This window comes from Populus alba, chromosome 3 (genome assembly GCF_005239225.2).
Source record: "Populus alba chromosome 3, ASM523922v2, whole genome shotgun sequence".
NCBI lineage: Eukaryota > Viridiplantae > Streptophyta > Magnoliopsida > Malpighiales > Salicaceae > Populus > Populus alba.
Window position 1 is genome coordinate 11,911,929 of NC_133286.1, and position 17,095 is coordinate 11,929,023.

The 17,095-nt window shown below is 30.3% G+C and overlaps 2 protein-coding genes across 2 annotated transcripts; one reads left to right on the forward strand and one right to left on the reverse strand.

Annotated features, from left to right (window-relative positions):
• Window positions 1-6,909: 6,909 nt before the first annotated feature.
• On the reverse strand, window positions 6,910-8,395 carry LOC118062849 (ethylene-responsive transcription factor LEP). The gene has a single exon (XM_035076711.2). It carries the CDS (start codon window positions 8,285-8,287, stop codon window positions 7,451-7,453), a length of 837 nt encoding a protein of 278 aa, XP_034932602.1. The 5' UTR covers window positions 8,288-8,395; the 3' UTR covers window positions 6,910-7,450.
• Window positions 8,396-13,390: 4,995 nt separating this feature from the next.
• Window positions 13,391-16,707, forward strand: LOC118062850 (probable aquaporin TIP2-2). Its single transcript, XM_035076712.1, has 3 exons — window positions 13,391-13,424; window positions 15,600-15,712; window positions 16,333-16,707. Exons 1-3 carry the CDS (start codon window positions 13,391-13,393, stop codon window positions 16,705-16,707), a joined length of 522 nt encoding a protein of 173 aa, XP_034932603.1.
• The last annotated feature ends 388 nt before the right edge of the window (window positions 16,708-17,095 follow it).

Here is a 17,095-nt window from a genome sequence, read left to right on the forward strand (position 1 = left end):
AGCGACCAAGAGATAGTAGATAGAGTTCACATTTCAAATCAATTTCCAATTTGATAAAATTATATAGGGTAACTTGCTTGGTTCTTGAGAAAATTACTTTATGTGGATTTACTTATTGTCAACATGGCGATACAGCTTTTGTAGTTAAGTTGTTAATGGCATTTGATTTTGCATTCATCTTACATATAATGAAGAATGTTATGGGAATTATTGATATGCCTTGTTAAGACTTGCAACAAAAATCTCAAGTATTTTAAATGTTATGCATTTGGTGTCTACCATAAAGACATTGATTCAAAAGTTAAGAGATGATAATTAAGAAACTCTTTTAGAAGAAGTTTCATCATTTTATAAGCATCAAGACATTGAAGTTCCTAACATGAAAGCTTTTTTTTTTTTTTTTAATGTGGGATAATCTCACCGAAAAAAAAAAAAATCAACAATAGTTTAGCAACACTACCAAGTAGATATATTTACAGCTACCATTAATCAATAATTACAAGAGCTAAATAATAGATTTAGTGAGTAGTCAACCGAGCTTTTTATGTTTGGCGCAACTTTGGATAAAACAATACATATATATTATTCAATGTTGAAGATATATGTTGCTTGTTGATAAGTCTTATCCTGAAGATTTTTCCATCCAAGAAAAAAATTAGTTAAGATTCCAATTGTAACATTATGAGCTTGATATGCCCAATCATCTAAAGTTAAAAAATTCATCATTGATTGTTGATTTGCCAAGGATTGGTAAAAACTGGAAAATCAACAATTTATCCATTAATTAATAGATTGATTTGACTTATTTTGACTCTTCTTGTTTTGACGACAATTATTGAACGAGCTTTTTCAACAATGAAGATTGTTAAAACAAGATTTCACTATCGAATGAATGATGATTTTCTTGTAGATTATTTTATTGTTTATGTAAAAAAAGACATTGTTGAAAGATTCTCAATGATTTCTATTCTATGAAAAAATAATGAACATAATTAAAATAAACATGTAAGAAACTTTATTTATTATTTTATTTTTATTGTACTTTATTTCAAAAAATTTACCAAACAAAAATAATGTTTTGTTCTAGCTAATGTTTCTAATAAACTTTGTCTAACATATTTGATAGGTACGAAGACCAACAAAATTAAAGTGGTGAATCCATTATGAAGAAGAAGTTAATTTTATAGCTTTAATTCAATTTGGTGTTGCTCTTAGCCCGTATAAAGGTTATTCTATGTTCGTGGTAAGTTTTTACATTACTTATCTTATATGTAGTAAATTTTGTATCATTTTACATTTTTCTTTGTATGAAACTAAATCATGCAATGTTTTTATGTTTGCAGTTCATGTATGATAGATTAGAAAAAACAAATATCTTGTTATATTAGTTCCCCCTTAAAACATTATCCTAACTTCACCCTTATCTTTACCAATGACATAATAAGCATCGCAAACCAATGACGAGCACCAACCTCTCCACCAAAGACATTTATTTTTCTCCACTCACCATGAGACCACTCTTTATCATTACTTCACTTACTATAAGGTACCTGAAACTTCACTCACCATGTATATGCAATATCATTCTCCACAATCCACAAGGCAAGTTAGCATGATCAAGGCCTATAAATAACTATTGTAATGAGGTAAAACAGGGCGAGTGATGCAGACGAAAACTATAAGGACAAGAACAGCACCAAAAACACATAAAATCTGATAAGCAAAAAAAATTGTAAATGTGAACCCTAAATTTGTAATTTATTTATCTGAAAATAAGGTTAATGAAGTCTTACTCTTTAGAGATTTACAAGACTTTTAAATAGGCTAGAAAATCTTATTCTAGAAGGAAAATCCTAAAAACATGAAAGCATAAGGGAAATTAAATTAAAATGCAAGTTAAAACAATAAAATGAAAAAATAACTAAGAAAAATAAAAATAAAAAACCTAAACAACAACATTTAGGTCTAATTTTAAGAAATTCAATGGTTTGATGAGCAACATAATGACTCCCTGCAAAAAAAACTACCTGCAAAATCACTTGGAAAATTTTAAGTATGATTTAACAGTCGGATCTTTTATATTACTATTTTAAGTGATGTAATGTCAGCCTAGTCTAGCACAATCAAATCTCCACTCAAGCCTAGTCTTTTTCATCATCATGATAAAAAATACCAAAAGTTAAATTTTGACTGAAGATATATATAGAAAAATTAGGGGTAAAAAACAGGTTATGACATATAGGTTTTACTAGTTTAACATAACCATGACATATAGGTTTTATTAGTTTAACATAACCATGAATCAAACTAAAACAAGTTGGTTTGAACTAGTTTCTAGTTCGGTCCTATTTTTTTTAAAAAAAATGATCGGGTGATATTTTAACTCAAAATCAAACCAAACAAAAAATAATCACCTCTATTTTATGGATTCAACACTCTATTTTATCATTATTATTGCTTATTCAATTTCATACAGTTGTGAAAAATCATATTAGACAAATCATAATAGCCTTTTTCTTTTTTCTTGTTTTAGGATAAGCAATGTGAACTTTTATCATTAAAAAAAGGCTAAATCTGAAGGAAAATTCATTGTACACCTATACATATTTCATTATTCACTACAATAGTGTAATTACCATATTTCATTCTAAATGAATTGAAGGTCTTAGTGTTGGGGTATTTTGGTCTTTTCATAACGTCTATTGGTAACTACCAAATTGACTAGGGATAAAATTATCTTTTTTTCATTTTTAAAAGAAAATTTTATTAATAATTTACCCTTAGAAGCAAAAATTTTAAAACTAGCATCTAGGGGCTTTTTTATCTTTTCACTTTTTTAAGCATTGTAAAATGATTCGATTGCTCTTAAAAGCAAAATTTTCAAAGCTTATGTCAATAAGCTTTTTTTTTTGTGTCTTTTCAACCTTTTTTTTTTTTGTTATTATCAAGTTGGTTAAGGGCAATTTGGTATTTTAATAAACATGAAATATTTGCAACCTATAATGGGTGAGATACGCTCGCAACCTTCTAACGACTCTTATGATGCCTCTAAGTGGCTAAAAAGGCTTTGCTGCCATATCTTTGGAATCATCGCAATATCTTTTTCTTTGTAGGGCAACACATGGTTGCAGGATAAATTGTCATTGATGGAGCTTTCTTTTCCTATTTTTTTTCCTCTCTTCTCCCCTTGAAAATCACATTGGCCATTTAAAAATTTAGAGTTGTCCTCGTAGTTATTGATATTTCAGCTTTGATTCATATTCTTTCAACTTTTAATTTTTATTATTAATTATTTTGTAAAAAATCTTATTTATTTTTAATTTCATCATTTAATCCCAATTTATGATATGTTATTTTTTTCAATTTGCTCCTTGTTTTTTTTTATTTCTACTTTTTTTTTCTTCACCATTTTGTATAATTTTTATTTGTTTTCCACTTGCGGTGGTCAGGATCTGGAATACAAGGCAACATGTCCCCCTATAAGAAAGAGAAAAAGATTAAGCAAGACCAAACACGTTGACTGCCCTAAGCTTATGCGCGTAAACTTTTTTTCCTTTAATTTTTTTCTTAATTAATCTTTTTCCCAATTTTATCCTTCCCAATTGTATCTTTATTGATTTTTCTTATTGATGTTTTTTTCCCCTCAATTTCAACCTTTAATATTTTATTGACTTTTAATTGGTAACACAATTTGTTTTAGTTTGATATTTGTAGATTTATCGTGATCTCAAATAAATGTCTGATATTTAGCTAGCTGAGAAACCTGAATTGATCCAATAGATCGCCATCTCAATATTATTTAAAAAATTATGTCATCTTAAAAAATTTATGTTTAAACCCACACCATTTTTTTACTAGTCATCTGACTTGCTTTTGAACCTCACAAGTAAATTGTGTCATGTTATGGCTGTTATAACTTGATTTTGACTCATATGTTGATGTCTTTTTAGAAATTCAAAAAAATCTAAAAATTCTCAAAAACACATTTTAGATGTGATTTGGCCAACCTCTAGTGATTCATAATTTTTTACCCTTTTGTTTTTATGGAAAAATCTTTTTAAAATAAAAAAACTCTGGCTTAAACTTTTTTTTTTTAATTAATCAATCAAAAAAACCAATACTGATGGGGATGGGAATTTTTATTAGTGAGCACATTATAATTGAGAAAAGGATGATAATCAATTTGAACATTGAAAACCCCATCTTTAAACAAGTCAAAAAAGTAAAATATAAATAATAATAGTTAAAAAAACAAAAACAACATAAGAGAAAGGGAGTTGAATGTTTTTGAAGGTACAAGAATAAAGAATTTAGGGAAGAATAAAGGAATTTTAGGGATAATATAAACAAAGAAGTGAACAATATAGTGGGAGAAAAGATATGGGAAGAGAAAGAAATTAGGTAAAAAAGTATTAAAAAAAACTTGGCGACCCTTATCTCTCGTCTCCTCCATTCACAATCCTAGCTGACAACAACCCTAAGACATCCCAACACCATCATCACCTCTAAGTCTACCACAAGCTACAGCTCACCAATTAATAACCAAACCCTAATCGAACCAGTAGCATCACTAAATAAACTCAGTCTAGCAATCACGATTCTGTCTCTTTTTATATCCAAAACCAAATATTTCTCTAAAATCAAACATTTTTTCTATATTTTCCCTAAGACCAAGCCCCATAAAAACAAGCCAATAAGCACCTATATATACTTTTTTAAAAAACTTTAATATATATCCTTATATTTGTACATGACTGATTGATATGTATAAAACTAATGTTGATAAGTTTTTTAACAAATATTTGAAATCTTATATGGAGTTGTACCCATGTATATACAATATAACATTTTCTTTCATACACATATTGTTTTAGGTTAGGAGGTGAAGTAGTAGTGCCTTAGTGCTTTATGATTCAGGTAATGCTTATGAAACCACCAAACTCTCGTGGATAGTCTATAACTAGAAATCCTAACTAGTATTCATATGTTATAGATAAAGGGTTGGTTATGTAATAGAGAATATAACAATCATCTTATGCATCATACCTAAAGTAAGAACCCTAATGTACTTTTATGATAAGAGTTTGCCTAGTAAAGGACTATAATGACCTAAAACAATGATTGAGATATTTATATATATAATTTTGAAAATAATATTGTCATTATAGGTGACTCTATTCTTTAAAAGAAATTGAATGAATGATCAAAAAAGTAATTTAAAAGGGTATTATTAGTGGGACCCTAAGCATACGAATCCAAATTCTTAGGATTTTTATTATAATATATGTATATAAGACAAATATGAATAAAATTATAATACTTTGAAACTATTTTGAACCCTAAACCATCAATCTAATCACCCTATCAATAACATAACCAAATATTATTCATAATGACATATTAAAGTTTGTTTAAAATATATCAAATCTCATACTCATCAAATCTAAATACATGCCAAAAAGGCTAAAAAATAATGTTTAGGATTTTAAAGTTGACATTTGATAATTGTTCTGATTAGTTATAAAATTGCTATAACTGACTCGACTATAGAAAACAATGGAAAAGCATCCAAATCATATGCAAACATAAAATAAATTATATGAGATGATGACATCTAAAAAAGACAGTATCAAAAATTATAGAAACAATTATAAAATTCTTAGGTGAGAGGGGAGTTTCATGTAGGGGTTGTTGTTGAAGTATATTTTAGGTTTTTTATAGGTGTTTCTCAATCTTTTTTTATGGGTCTTGGTCTTAGAAAAAATCTAGAACAAGGTTTGATTTTGAGGGGAGATGTTGTTTCAAAAAGAAGGTAAAGTCATGGTTATTGGATCAAGTTTATTTAATGATGCTTTTAGTTTGATTGGAATATGATTATTGACTAGTGAGATATTGTTTATGGTTTAGTTATTGTCTTTGGGTGTGTGACGTCTTAAGACTATGAATGAGAGAAAAGAGAGTTTTTTAATTCAATTATTGCTATAATAATTTTTTTTCTCTTCTATATGCGCAATTTTCTTTTTTCAAAAACTCCTTTTTTTTTTATTTCAACCCATTAACTATAAGAATTTCAAAAGCCTAATAGAAGAAATTCCCCATTCAATTATTGCTCTATTGAATTCGATTGTCATGATTTTATTTGAGCTTCACCTAATTATTATCGCCAATTGATGAGCTATACTAGGGTAAGAGATTTGACTCATTACTCTTGCCATTCTTTACATGTAAAGATTATCTTACAAGTCTTGAAAAAACAAGAAGAAGCAGAAGGGTGCAAACACAACCACTTTTGTGTCTGCAAATCAAGGAACATTTTGTTCCAAAATATCTGCTTAGAAAAAGCAACAGAGAGGATGGAACATAATAAAAAATGAAACATGGTCGTGCCAAATGTTATGTCTCATATTCTCTCATGACAAGAACATCAACACTTGTTTTTAATTTTACAATTTATAGATGGGTTGAATATGATTATAATCAAAACCTAAGAATTGACATGTTCAATATGATCACATTTTGAATTGGGAATATATTTTTCATTAGGGTTTAGAAATTGGACTGAATTGAAAAATATTTGTCTTGGAGTATTATAAAATCAAACTCGTATTAAATAATTGAATAGTATATTGGGCCGCAAGACTAGTGGAAAAACGGCACAAGGCCTGAATACAGCAGCCGGGCTATAAAAAGCCCAGGACCAAAGAGGGCAAACTTTTTTAGGCCCAAATGGATTGCAGAAAGCTTATTTTTCATACCCATATTCATGTTGAGTTTTATAAAAATGTTTCCATTATTTAGCCAGTTCGAATCGAGAAAAAGCTATTCTGCATTTCGTAAATATGAAGTTTAGTTATTGCAATTACTTTTAAAGCAATTTAAAAAAAAAAAAAAATCTCAAATGGCCAGCCTTTAAAATTCTCTGTATATTGAAAAAAAAGAGAGGAAATGCTACAGTTTCGTGGCAGTGGATTTTTTAATGCCGAAACGAAAAACAAAGGGTCCTGGGACGGATTAACTCAACTCCAAAATTTAATTAAAATACGAGAAACACATTAAATCCAAGCCCTACTTCATCACTGATTTCTGGACCACAAGCAGTCCTTAATTTTTAATCTGCAACGCAAAGTGATTTCTTTAATCCTTACATATACACACCATATAGGAACTCCTAGACCCGATAATTGATTGTTTCTTTGTTTCAGGATTAATGGAGAAACAATCTTCGTGCTGTCGCTATCGATCCTTTCTTCATTGCCAAGTCTCTGGCATTGATCGATCAAGAAAGGATCCATGTCATGCCAAACCATGAGAAGAAGAAGCCAATGCACCTGCAAAACCCAGAAGCCAGAAACCGAAATAGTGAGAGTGAAAGATTCAACTGCTTTGACTCTTTCTTATCAGTAACCAGTGAGCAGGATCAAGAAAGCAAGCCAAATCAGCTCGATGCTAGTTAGAAGAAATAATCAGAGGAGCTCAAATCAAAACGATCTGGTGCCATATCTGAAACTGGCGGCATCCTGCTAAAAAGTGGACTGTGAACGTATTCGCCAGAATCAAACCAGAAATAAGAACCACTACCACCCCCGACTGAGTCAAATCCTGTAGTCATTGCTGTCTGGTCCTCAAAACCCATCAGACTTGAAGATGATGAATCGGTCAAACCACACTGACCCGTACTATAACCCGAGTCGTGAGATATATCAGAAGGAAACTCATGAGGAAGCACATTGTAATCATTAACATGTTGTAGCTGTTGATTATCAGTTCTGGTGCTGGAGCAGCACCAAGAATCTCCACCAGAAGTCATTGAAGAAAACCCGTCTGACAAATGGCATTGAGAGGTAAAATCCTGGTTGAAAATGGGAGTCGAGTCCGGCTGAAGATCATGTGAGGGAGGCCGGCCATTGAAGAATAATGAGGACAGGTTGTTATTATGGTCACTATTTTGTTGGAGTTGCTGCTGTTGCTGCTGCTGTAGAGATTGCTGGTCATCAGGGGAGATAATGGAGGTAACGGATGAACCAGCAGGCATGTCAGAGTAAACAAAGTTTGTGCGAGCACGAGCACCGCGCATGGAGCGAGCGGCTCTGTCGTAGGCCAAGGCAGCTTCCTCGGCAGTGTCAAAGGTGCCTAGCCAGTGCCTTTCTTTTGTTGAAGGGTCTCTTATCTCTGCTGCATATCTTCCCCATGGCCTTCTCCTAACACCAAGAAACCTTAATCCAGTACCCGGTTCCTGCTGTACTTGTTGTGGTTGCTTCCTTTTGCTTTTCGATGAAGATGGATCCATGCTGCCAAGGATTTAAAAAGAAAATTTGAAGGTGATTGAGGAAATTAAGGAGCTAGAGAGATTACGTGAGAGGGTAGATATATGAATTCCTTCTCTCTTGATGACTTATGTTGGTCGATGTCGTCTTCCTTCCTCTTTTTGCAGCCAGCAGTTTATATATATAGGACAGCATGCCCATTCTCCTTCACTGAATTTACCCGCACCATCTTCAGGTTTTTCTCATATGTCCTCCTCTACCGAATGGGCCCGCTTATAATTTCATAAAAATCTTACTGGCTCCTCAATAAACATTAATTACCCACCAGGTTTGTTTTTTTAAAAAAAAATTATTACCAACTAAGTTAGTGAAAATCAATCAAACCATCAAATCGAAACCTGGAGAGGATAAAAATGAAGGGAAATTCTTGAGTTTCTGTCATATAGCCACGTCCAAAAACCAGACACTGAATTCAAACGACAGGATGGATAATAGAAGAATACAGCAATAAGAAAATGGGAAAAAAATAAAATAAAAATGGTCAGCACGTTCTCTCAGATCCCATGTTAACTATTATTCTTCAATCAAAGTATTTTAATGGCGTTAATTTATGGAAATCGCATATAGTCCAAGAGTTCTTACATGTGATGTATCAAAAAATGCATGAATCGGGGTGGGGGGAGCCAATCATGGACACTGCGCACAATCTAAGAAGATGCAGAATCACTCATCATTAAGAGCTCCATCTTCACATTCCAATGATCATTGCAGATGGAGGGAGCAGCGAATGTGCCTCTCCTCAAATCATTATGAAATGATCACACCAAAATGTACATGTCAAATCAAATAAACAAAAAGTCATCTGTGATGACCTAATTTATTATTACAGATATAGTAAGTACGAATCTTTCTGGGATGTGATTTGACTAGGGATGGAGGATTGTTCTGGCCTTGTCCCGTAGCAGGTTATTAATGGGTACCGGCTAGTAAAATTCTAAGTTCACTTATGATATAAAAAACAAAGCTAGTATCATGGATGTGTTTTTCAGTGTTATAGTGTTTTTTAATTGAAAAATGTAAAAATAATGTTCGAGTTTAATAAAATAATTGAAAAATATATAAAATGATTGATCATAAAAGAGTTATGAATACGACTAAAATAAAAAGTTTTATTTTATTTAAGGTTAATTTTGGTTGTTAAGTATATATATTTTTTGTTCTTATCCTCCTAATGTTCCATGAAGGTCTCCATGATAACTTGAAAATCCCATAGAAAATAAAATAAAATAATTCAAAGCTTATTTCTTATCAAATTAAATGTTGAAAAAAAAAGCAAGTAAAAATTTATCTAAATCCACATGAGTTAGCATATCAAATCCATAACCTGGTCGTGAGCCTAGGACAAACATGAATAAAGAAAATTAAATAAAATTATGAAGCTCAATTATATATATATAAATACGTAATATTAAAGGGTAAAATTGAAAAAAAAATCATTTTTTTCTCGAAGAAAAAGAGATAAAAAGGAGAAGAAAAAAAAATTATCACAGCCTAACAATCGCACCTCCCTTGACACAATCTTGATCGCCAGGAAGCTCACAATGAGATGCTTCTAAAGCCATCAGGGAAGCCAATGTTTTGCAGCAGGATATACCTCATATGCTGCTTAAACTCGGCATATCTTCTTTATACTGCCTAAAAAATAAAAAATTATTATTTCTGAAAACATGTCTTCTTTATACCTCTATTTTGAAAGTATAAAGATTCACTTCAAAATTATATTGGAGATAAATTTATTTTTGTATCTTTATTTTTTAATCAAATATATTTTTATATGAACTATTTTTGTCCTTTTTGTCCCATTATAGTAACTAAAAACTATGTTATACAATGGGAGTTAATTTTATCCTTATACAAGTTAAACAAGTTTTGTCGAGGATTAATTAGTAGAGACATTGTATCTCAAATTAATGGCTTTGAATGGTAAATTTTACCCTCCATGCACCAAGCAAATTTTTTTTTTTTGTCTTTCTGATCACTTTTCTTTTCCTTTAAATACAAGACAGTATTTATTTTTTTTTATCATCAATCATTCCTAATAATTAAATTATTTCCTTTTTATTTTCATTAACATTTAACCCTTTAATTTATAATACACCAAACATTCTTGAACATCAATTTTTATACCCTTTAAACTTGCTCATGCTCTTGAAATAATTATTTCTGCCACAATTCACCCCTTTTTTTTTTTTTTTTTTACCTTCATACCAAATGCCAACTTACAGTCCATTTGCTATCCAAAATAGTCCAAATTTAGGGTTTTGAAAGGGGCCATGAAGATAATGATGATGAGTGCATTGCTTTGGACTCTCAATATCTATCATGTGGATTACAACGGCTATCATTGCATAAATGCTCTGGTTTTGATTGAAATTTGAAAAGCGTGAAGATAAGGACTTTTTGATATTGGGCCTTAACAAGCTGGTGGTGTTTAATATAATTTGTTTCCGCAGGCTCTTTAATGGGTGTGTGAGGAGTATCATTGCTCAGCCATGTGCATCCAATTCCAGCAAGAAAAATCTGTGACACGTTTCAAAGTTTTTTGTTTCCTCCAAACCAAAAATTTATCCCTTTTTTTTTAAAAAAATATTATTGGTTTGGCTTTTTATATTTCGTGGTTTTTCGGGATTTTAAACAACTAATTAAAGCAATTCAAATGTGTTGTTGGGTGGCATGTGATTGTGATAGCAACACATTAGCTTTTTGAATAACTAAATGGTCGGTAATGCGACTTTATTGGTTATTAAAACTATTTTTTTAATAAAAATACATTAAATATATATATTTTTTAATATTATCATATCAAAAATTTTAAAAAATCTAAAAAAAATTAATCAAGCAAAAAATAATTCCAAAAACAAAATAAGTGTTAATTTTAAGGATTAATTTGGGGATTGTTTACAATTTATGCTAAGTGTTAACTTGAACCCTGAATTTTAGATGAAAATGAATGAAAAATAGAGTTTTGGGGGTTCAAATATGTTGGAACTTGATTGTTTGACCACGAGAGATGACCGGAGCTTGAACTAGGCGACGACAAATCGTAGACAAATGATCTACATCCTATGGATTAAAAAAAAAAGGCAAGGCTTTAAAGAAGGAGCACCTTTTTTCTCTATAATTTAAATCATTTTAATTTTTAAAAATACTTATTCCGATTAACAAGAAATTTAATTAAAATAAATTTTGAAAATCATCCCAGACATACAACTAGCTTAATAACTCAATATTCATATGTGTTTGACCACGAGAGATGACAAGTACTTATTATTATTGAAAAATTTATTTAAAAAATATATTTGAAGTCATATTAAAAGTGAAATCTATTTGTTTTGGGGTCAATTTGTTTTTAGAAATTTAATATCTAATTTAAGTTTTTAATATAAAACATTAATATAATTTAAATAAATTATGAATTATAAAAAATTAATTTCAAAAAATCATTAATTAGACGTCATCATATTTTAAAGAAACCTAAAACCTGCTAAAAATTCTTTCTTATATAAAAAAGAAAAAAAACTTTTCTTTTAATTTATTTAATAAGAATATAAAAAGTTAAAATTCAACGAAAAAACGCCTAGATTTTTAGAATGAAGAAGATTTAAACAAAATAAGTTTTAGGCTTAAACCCTTATATGTTGAATTTACTGTAAAATAATTTATTGAGTTACAAAAATTTATTTTTTTCATCTTAATTTGGGATTTGTATCTAGACGTCCATGATAAATTATTTTTTCTTGTTACTTCGATGTTTTAAATTTGTCCCGAAGAGGTTTTGCTGGATTTATGAGACTGCTTCGAGAATATATATATATATATATATATATATATATATATATATATATATATATATATAGAAATGGGAGGAAGAAAAACGCACGTTATATGGAAAGGGGTGCACAAAGTAGTTTATGATGCACATCATCCCTTTCACTTTTCTTTCCTCGGTGCACATGCCTTTCAAGATCAGATACATGTTTAATTATTTCTAAGCTTTTTTCTATTGGATTTATCTTGATATTAATTTCCTAGGCTTTTAAAATTTCATGATCATGCGAGTATAAAAACTGTATTTGCCATAAATGTTCTTATGAAAATTTTGTATAATTTATTCGCTTGTACCTTACTTATAAGGGTTGGAGTAAGGCAAAAATAGACCGTATCCATGTAACATATATATAGCAGTTGAATTATTTTTAATAAGTGTTTGGAAACATGGTTATACCTGTATTTTAAAAAATATTATTTTATTTTTATTAAAAATTTTAATTTTTTATATTTTGGATCGTTTTAATACACTAGTTTTAAAAATAATTTTTGAAAAAATTAAAAAAAAATATTATTTTGATACATTTCAGTATGAAAAGTATTTTAAAAAATAATCATATCTACACTCATACGTAACAATAAAAGTAAAATATTATCTAAATTAACCTTATAAAAGTCCCAAATCTGATACTTCATTCGCTTTCAAGCAGCAAAAAAGTATTAAGTAATAGCATGAAATTCACATGATTTTTTTTCCCATAATCCTCTAATAATGGGTTTCAATTGAATAAGTCAAATTTTAAATAAAATGTAATCATGAAAATTATTAAATAATATATATTTGTGGTTAAAGATCTGAGATGAGAGCAAAATGGGAAAGAAATGATGAAAACAAAAGAAAAAAAGAGGGGGAGACACAAAATTCACAGTTTTTCTCCATTAAAAAACTATTTATTTACTCTCCCAGACACGCAGGTTAACAATTTAACCTTCTTCCTTTAAATCTTTCTCTCCTCTAAAAAATAAATCAAACATGAGCAGGAAATATATATATATATATATATATATAATCCTTTCTAGCCTCCTAGAAAACATGTAGTGAGTTGATCATCGATCCAGCCCCGAAAGGCTACAGAACAGGCTGCTTGTTAGAAGAGAAAACAGGTTAAAGCTCTACAACAAATTTGTTTCTCGAAAGAGTTGAAGAAGAAGTGGGAATTTGTTTAAGCTGTATGCATGAACAGAACTTCCATTAAACGCTTACACGTCGCAGAAAGCAGTATGGCAGGCAAATAGCGATGCCGATGGCTGGCTTTTACACCAGCCACGCCAGTACTGCTTCCAAGCTGAGGAGGTGCTTTTGCTGAGCTTTTCTTTTCTTTTCTTGGTGGAACTGCAAATACCAACCGCGATTTATTTTAATGCTATCCTCAAACCCTATTGCTTCATACACGTATGATGAAACTCGTCCACATCATGATCAATAAATAATTGCCGACGAAAACTCGATCTGTTCTTGATGCTGGTCTTTCTCATTATATATATTGACGGATTGATGCCTTGAAAATTGTGCATTATCGCCATTAATTATCTTGAATGGTTCTCCTAAGTTTATCTGTCAGACGGCTATAAATCAAAAGGATTCTATTATGCTCCCCGATTCTTTGTAAATACCAGCTATCTAACCTGTGATTCGCTCTTGGTGGATAATGGTTTTTTTACCACACAAAAAAATGAATATGCCAACATTTTTTTATGAAAAAATCTTGTAATTTAAAAGTTGATATATGTATTTAATTAAATAAATTAATTTTTTTTATGTAACAAACTATGAAACTTGATTTTTAGCAAATTGATTAACCAATCAAACATATTATCTAAATCATGAACTAAATTGAGTTGAATAAATTTTTTTATATAATTTTTTATTTGATTATATAATAAAAAAGATGCTTGCAAAATAAAAACTTAATTAAATATCAGGGTGTTTATTTGATGTTGTGATAAATATATAAATATCAAATAGAAACAATTTATATTTTACAATAAAAAAATCAGAAAAATATTAAAAAAATAAAATTAAAAAAAAATTAAACAAGAAAACTTAATAAAGATCTAGTAGTGAAGAATCAAAATGAAAAAAAAAAAAAAAAGATCCATGCATGCAAGCTTGGGGCTATAGCAGGTGACGTTTCACCTATTCTGCCTAGATTTTAATTGCCGGAAACTTGAGCTATGAGTGTTCAACATCATAACAATTTATTTAAACCATAATTTTGATCTCAAAACACTTGGAAAAACATCCTGAAAACTTAAATGAACTTATTTATATCTTTAAATAATCTAAAAAAGATAAACAAATAAAAAATTAACTTAAAATCAAAAACTTTTTCAAGATCATATCTATTTTTTCAAGAAAACTAAAGGTAAAAAAACACATTATTGAAACTCTTTACGAACAAATAAAACTTATAAATACTAATATTAACTATTTTGATAATCTGAATTGTTGTTCAATTGATATTTTTTTTTAGTATCAAAATCTAGTGATTTGTTTCTCTCCTATCTTAAAATAGAAATTAAAAAAAAAATTAAATTTGTTCCACAATTGAGTTTTTAAAATATTTAGAAACCGAGAAGTTATCATTTAAAAAATAACTGGGCCAAAGTTTACTTTTTATCCCTTTTTGAAAAAACCACCCGTATCCTTCTTGTTTTACAAGTAAATGTCATTTGTTATAATCTTGTCTCTCATTAACAATATAAATTAGCCACGAATTTGGGCATAGAAGGACACAACTGGAGAAAAAAAATCAAATAAACAATTATATATATTGTGGATTCCAACAGTGAAAAACTCATGAGTTCTAGAGTTTTTATTAATAAATAACTAATATAAAGTTAATATATAAAATTAAAATAAGTCACGTGCTATAGTATTTTTTTTTTAAATGAATCATAAACTTATTATCAAGTTTAATATGATATAATAATTTTAATAACGAAGTGGTCTATAATTTTAATTTCAATATCCTCATTTTCACTTACTAAAATAATAAAATTAAATAAAAGTTGTAATTAGTCATCATGATCACAAAGACTCATAATATATAAAACATAATCATAAATTACTAAAATAAAGCAATTTAAAACATTTTAAAAAACATCTACAAACAAAATCAGAAATTATGCCAAACAACTCATTAACTTGGATGACATTGCTAGCTCTAGAAATAGAGTTATCCATCACAATCATGATGGAATTATCAACCATGTACCATATATTTTTTTTAAGAAAACACACCAACTCTTTGAACAAAGCTAATTATTTTATATATGATAAAACGCCCTAATATTGATATCCCATCAAAACATGCTTTTTGTTTCCTTTCCTAACACACACACAAAATAACAAGTAAATTAGTTGTCTTGCGCTCATAATTAGTGATGACATATTAGTTATTACTAATCAAATAAAAGGCGGTTGGTCGGCTTCCATTCTTTTAGGGCTCTTCCATTCATATGGGTCCCACGGTCGGCGCCGGCTAAGATACTGGATTGCTCAATGCCTCGGCTCCGTCGTCGCATGCCTCCTCCTCAAGGTCGTTACTAGCACTGAGGTAAAATTAACACCAGAATTATATAACATGCAATCCTGAAAAGCCATATGCATAAAAAAAGAAAAAAGATATTGACCTTAGTTTTTAGTTAATTAGTGGTAATTAACCGTTTGAAACCTTGAACCCTAAGAGAATAAATAAATTACCAGTAAAAATCCCCTTCATTGCTAACGGAACTTTTTCAGTTGACAAGCGATGTTACTTGGGAAATTAATTAGCATCGGGATGACAGAATATGTTGGTAAGATCTTACTTGGCAAAACTGTGGTGGTAAGATTTCAAATTTTTCAGCTGCTTCTGTTTTTAGTTCTCTTCGAGTGGATTAGTTAATTTCCGGCTTGACTAATCACTGCTTATCCAATAATTAAGGCAGATCGTTTTATCATTTACGCAAAGCAAGAGAGAAATCCTGAACTAATCATTTAAATTATAAAAGAGAAAACTAAATCATTTCTCCACTTAAAGTCCCTGCCACAGCTGATGGATATATATGTCCCTTTATGCAAGGAAATCCATCTGCGTTTACCAGTATTTTGAACTGTTCATGCAATTCTAATAAATCTCCAGTTAATCATCTTTGATTGTATCAAAGCTCAAAATTGTTTTAATGGACTTCATAGGGCATCCCAACCCATGGAGTTGCTTCAGGGATGAGTGCTATCGAAGGAGTGGTGATGGAGATTGTCATAACCTTTGCACTTGTCTATACTGTCTATGACTCAGCCGCAGACCCCAAAAAGGGCTCCCTTGGAATTATAGCACCCATTGTTATAGGGTTCATTGTCGGTGCTAACATTCTTGCTGCTGGCCCGTTCTGTGGTGGTTCGATGAACCCAGCTCGCTCGTTTGGCCCAGCTGTGGTTAGTGGTGACTTCTCACAGAACTGGATCTACTGGCTGGGGCCACTCGTCGGAGGTGGGTTGGCTGGGCTTGTTTACGGCGGTATTTTCATTGGGTCTTATGTCGCTGCCCCAGTTTCTGAAGACTACGCCTAAACAGTCGCAGAGGCTCGTGAACTGTGATTTGCTTTCTTCCTTTCTGGGTAGGTTCGAGCCTGTTCTTTGTCAGTGACCAGTTAAATAATAAGAAAATTTCTTTTATGGATTTTACTCTGATTGGAGAAGACTGCCTGTCAATGTTGATGCCACGTCTCCGAGTCTCGCACACGAGTAACTCTTTATAATATGAGATTATAATTTTTTTTAATTGATAATTATTTTCTTCACATATAAATTTGATAAATTTCCTAGGACCGGCATTCATTGCATCTATAATGGTCCATACATGGAGATGTGAGAGTAATTACAGCAACATATTTCGCCTGTCAGCTGTTTGCTAGCTTGGATAGGAACTCACGAGTCACAATCCTCCATTCTTTCTTGT

What these genes read in the sequence shown, in the direction of transcription:
- LOC118062850 (XM_035076712.1), top strand. Translation starts at nt 13,391, where the DNA reads ATGCCGATGGCTGGCTTTTACACCAGCCACGCCA. An exon ending in CTTTTACACCAGCCACGCCA is followed by an intron (nt 13,425 to 15,599) that starts GTACTGCTTCCA and finishes CCATTCTTTTAG; the next exon opens with GGCTCTTCCATTCATATGGG. An exon ending in AGGTCGTTACTAGCACTGAG is followed by an intron (nt 15,713 to 16,332) that starts GTAAAATTAACA and finishes TGGACTTCATAG; the next exon opens with GGCATCCCAACCCATGGAGT.
- LOC118062849 (XM_035076711.2), bottom strand. Translation starts at nt 8,287, where the DNA reads ATGGATCCATCTTCATCGAAAAGCAAAAGGAAGCAACCACAACAAGTA.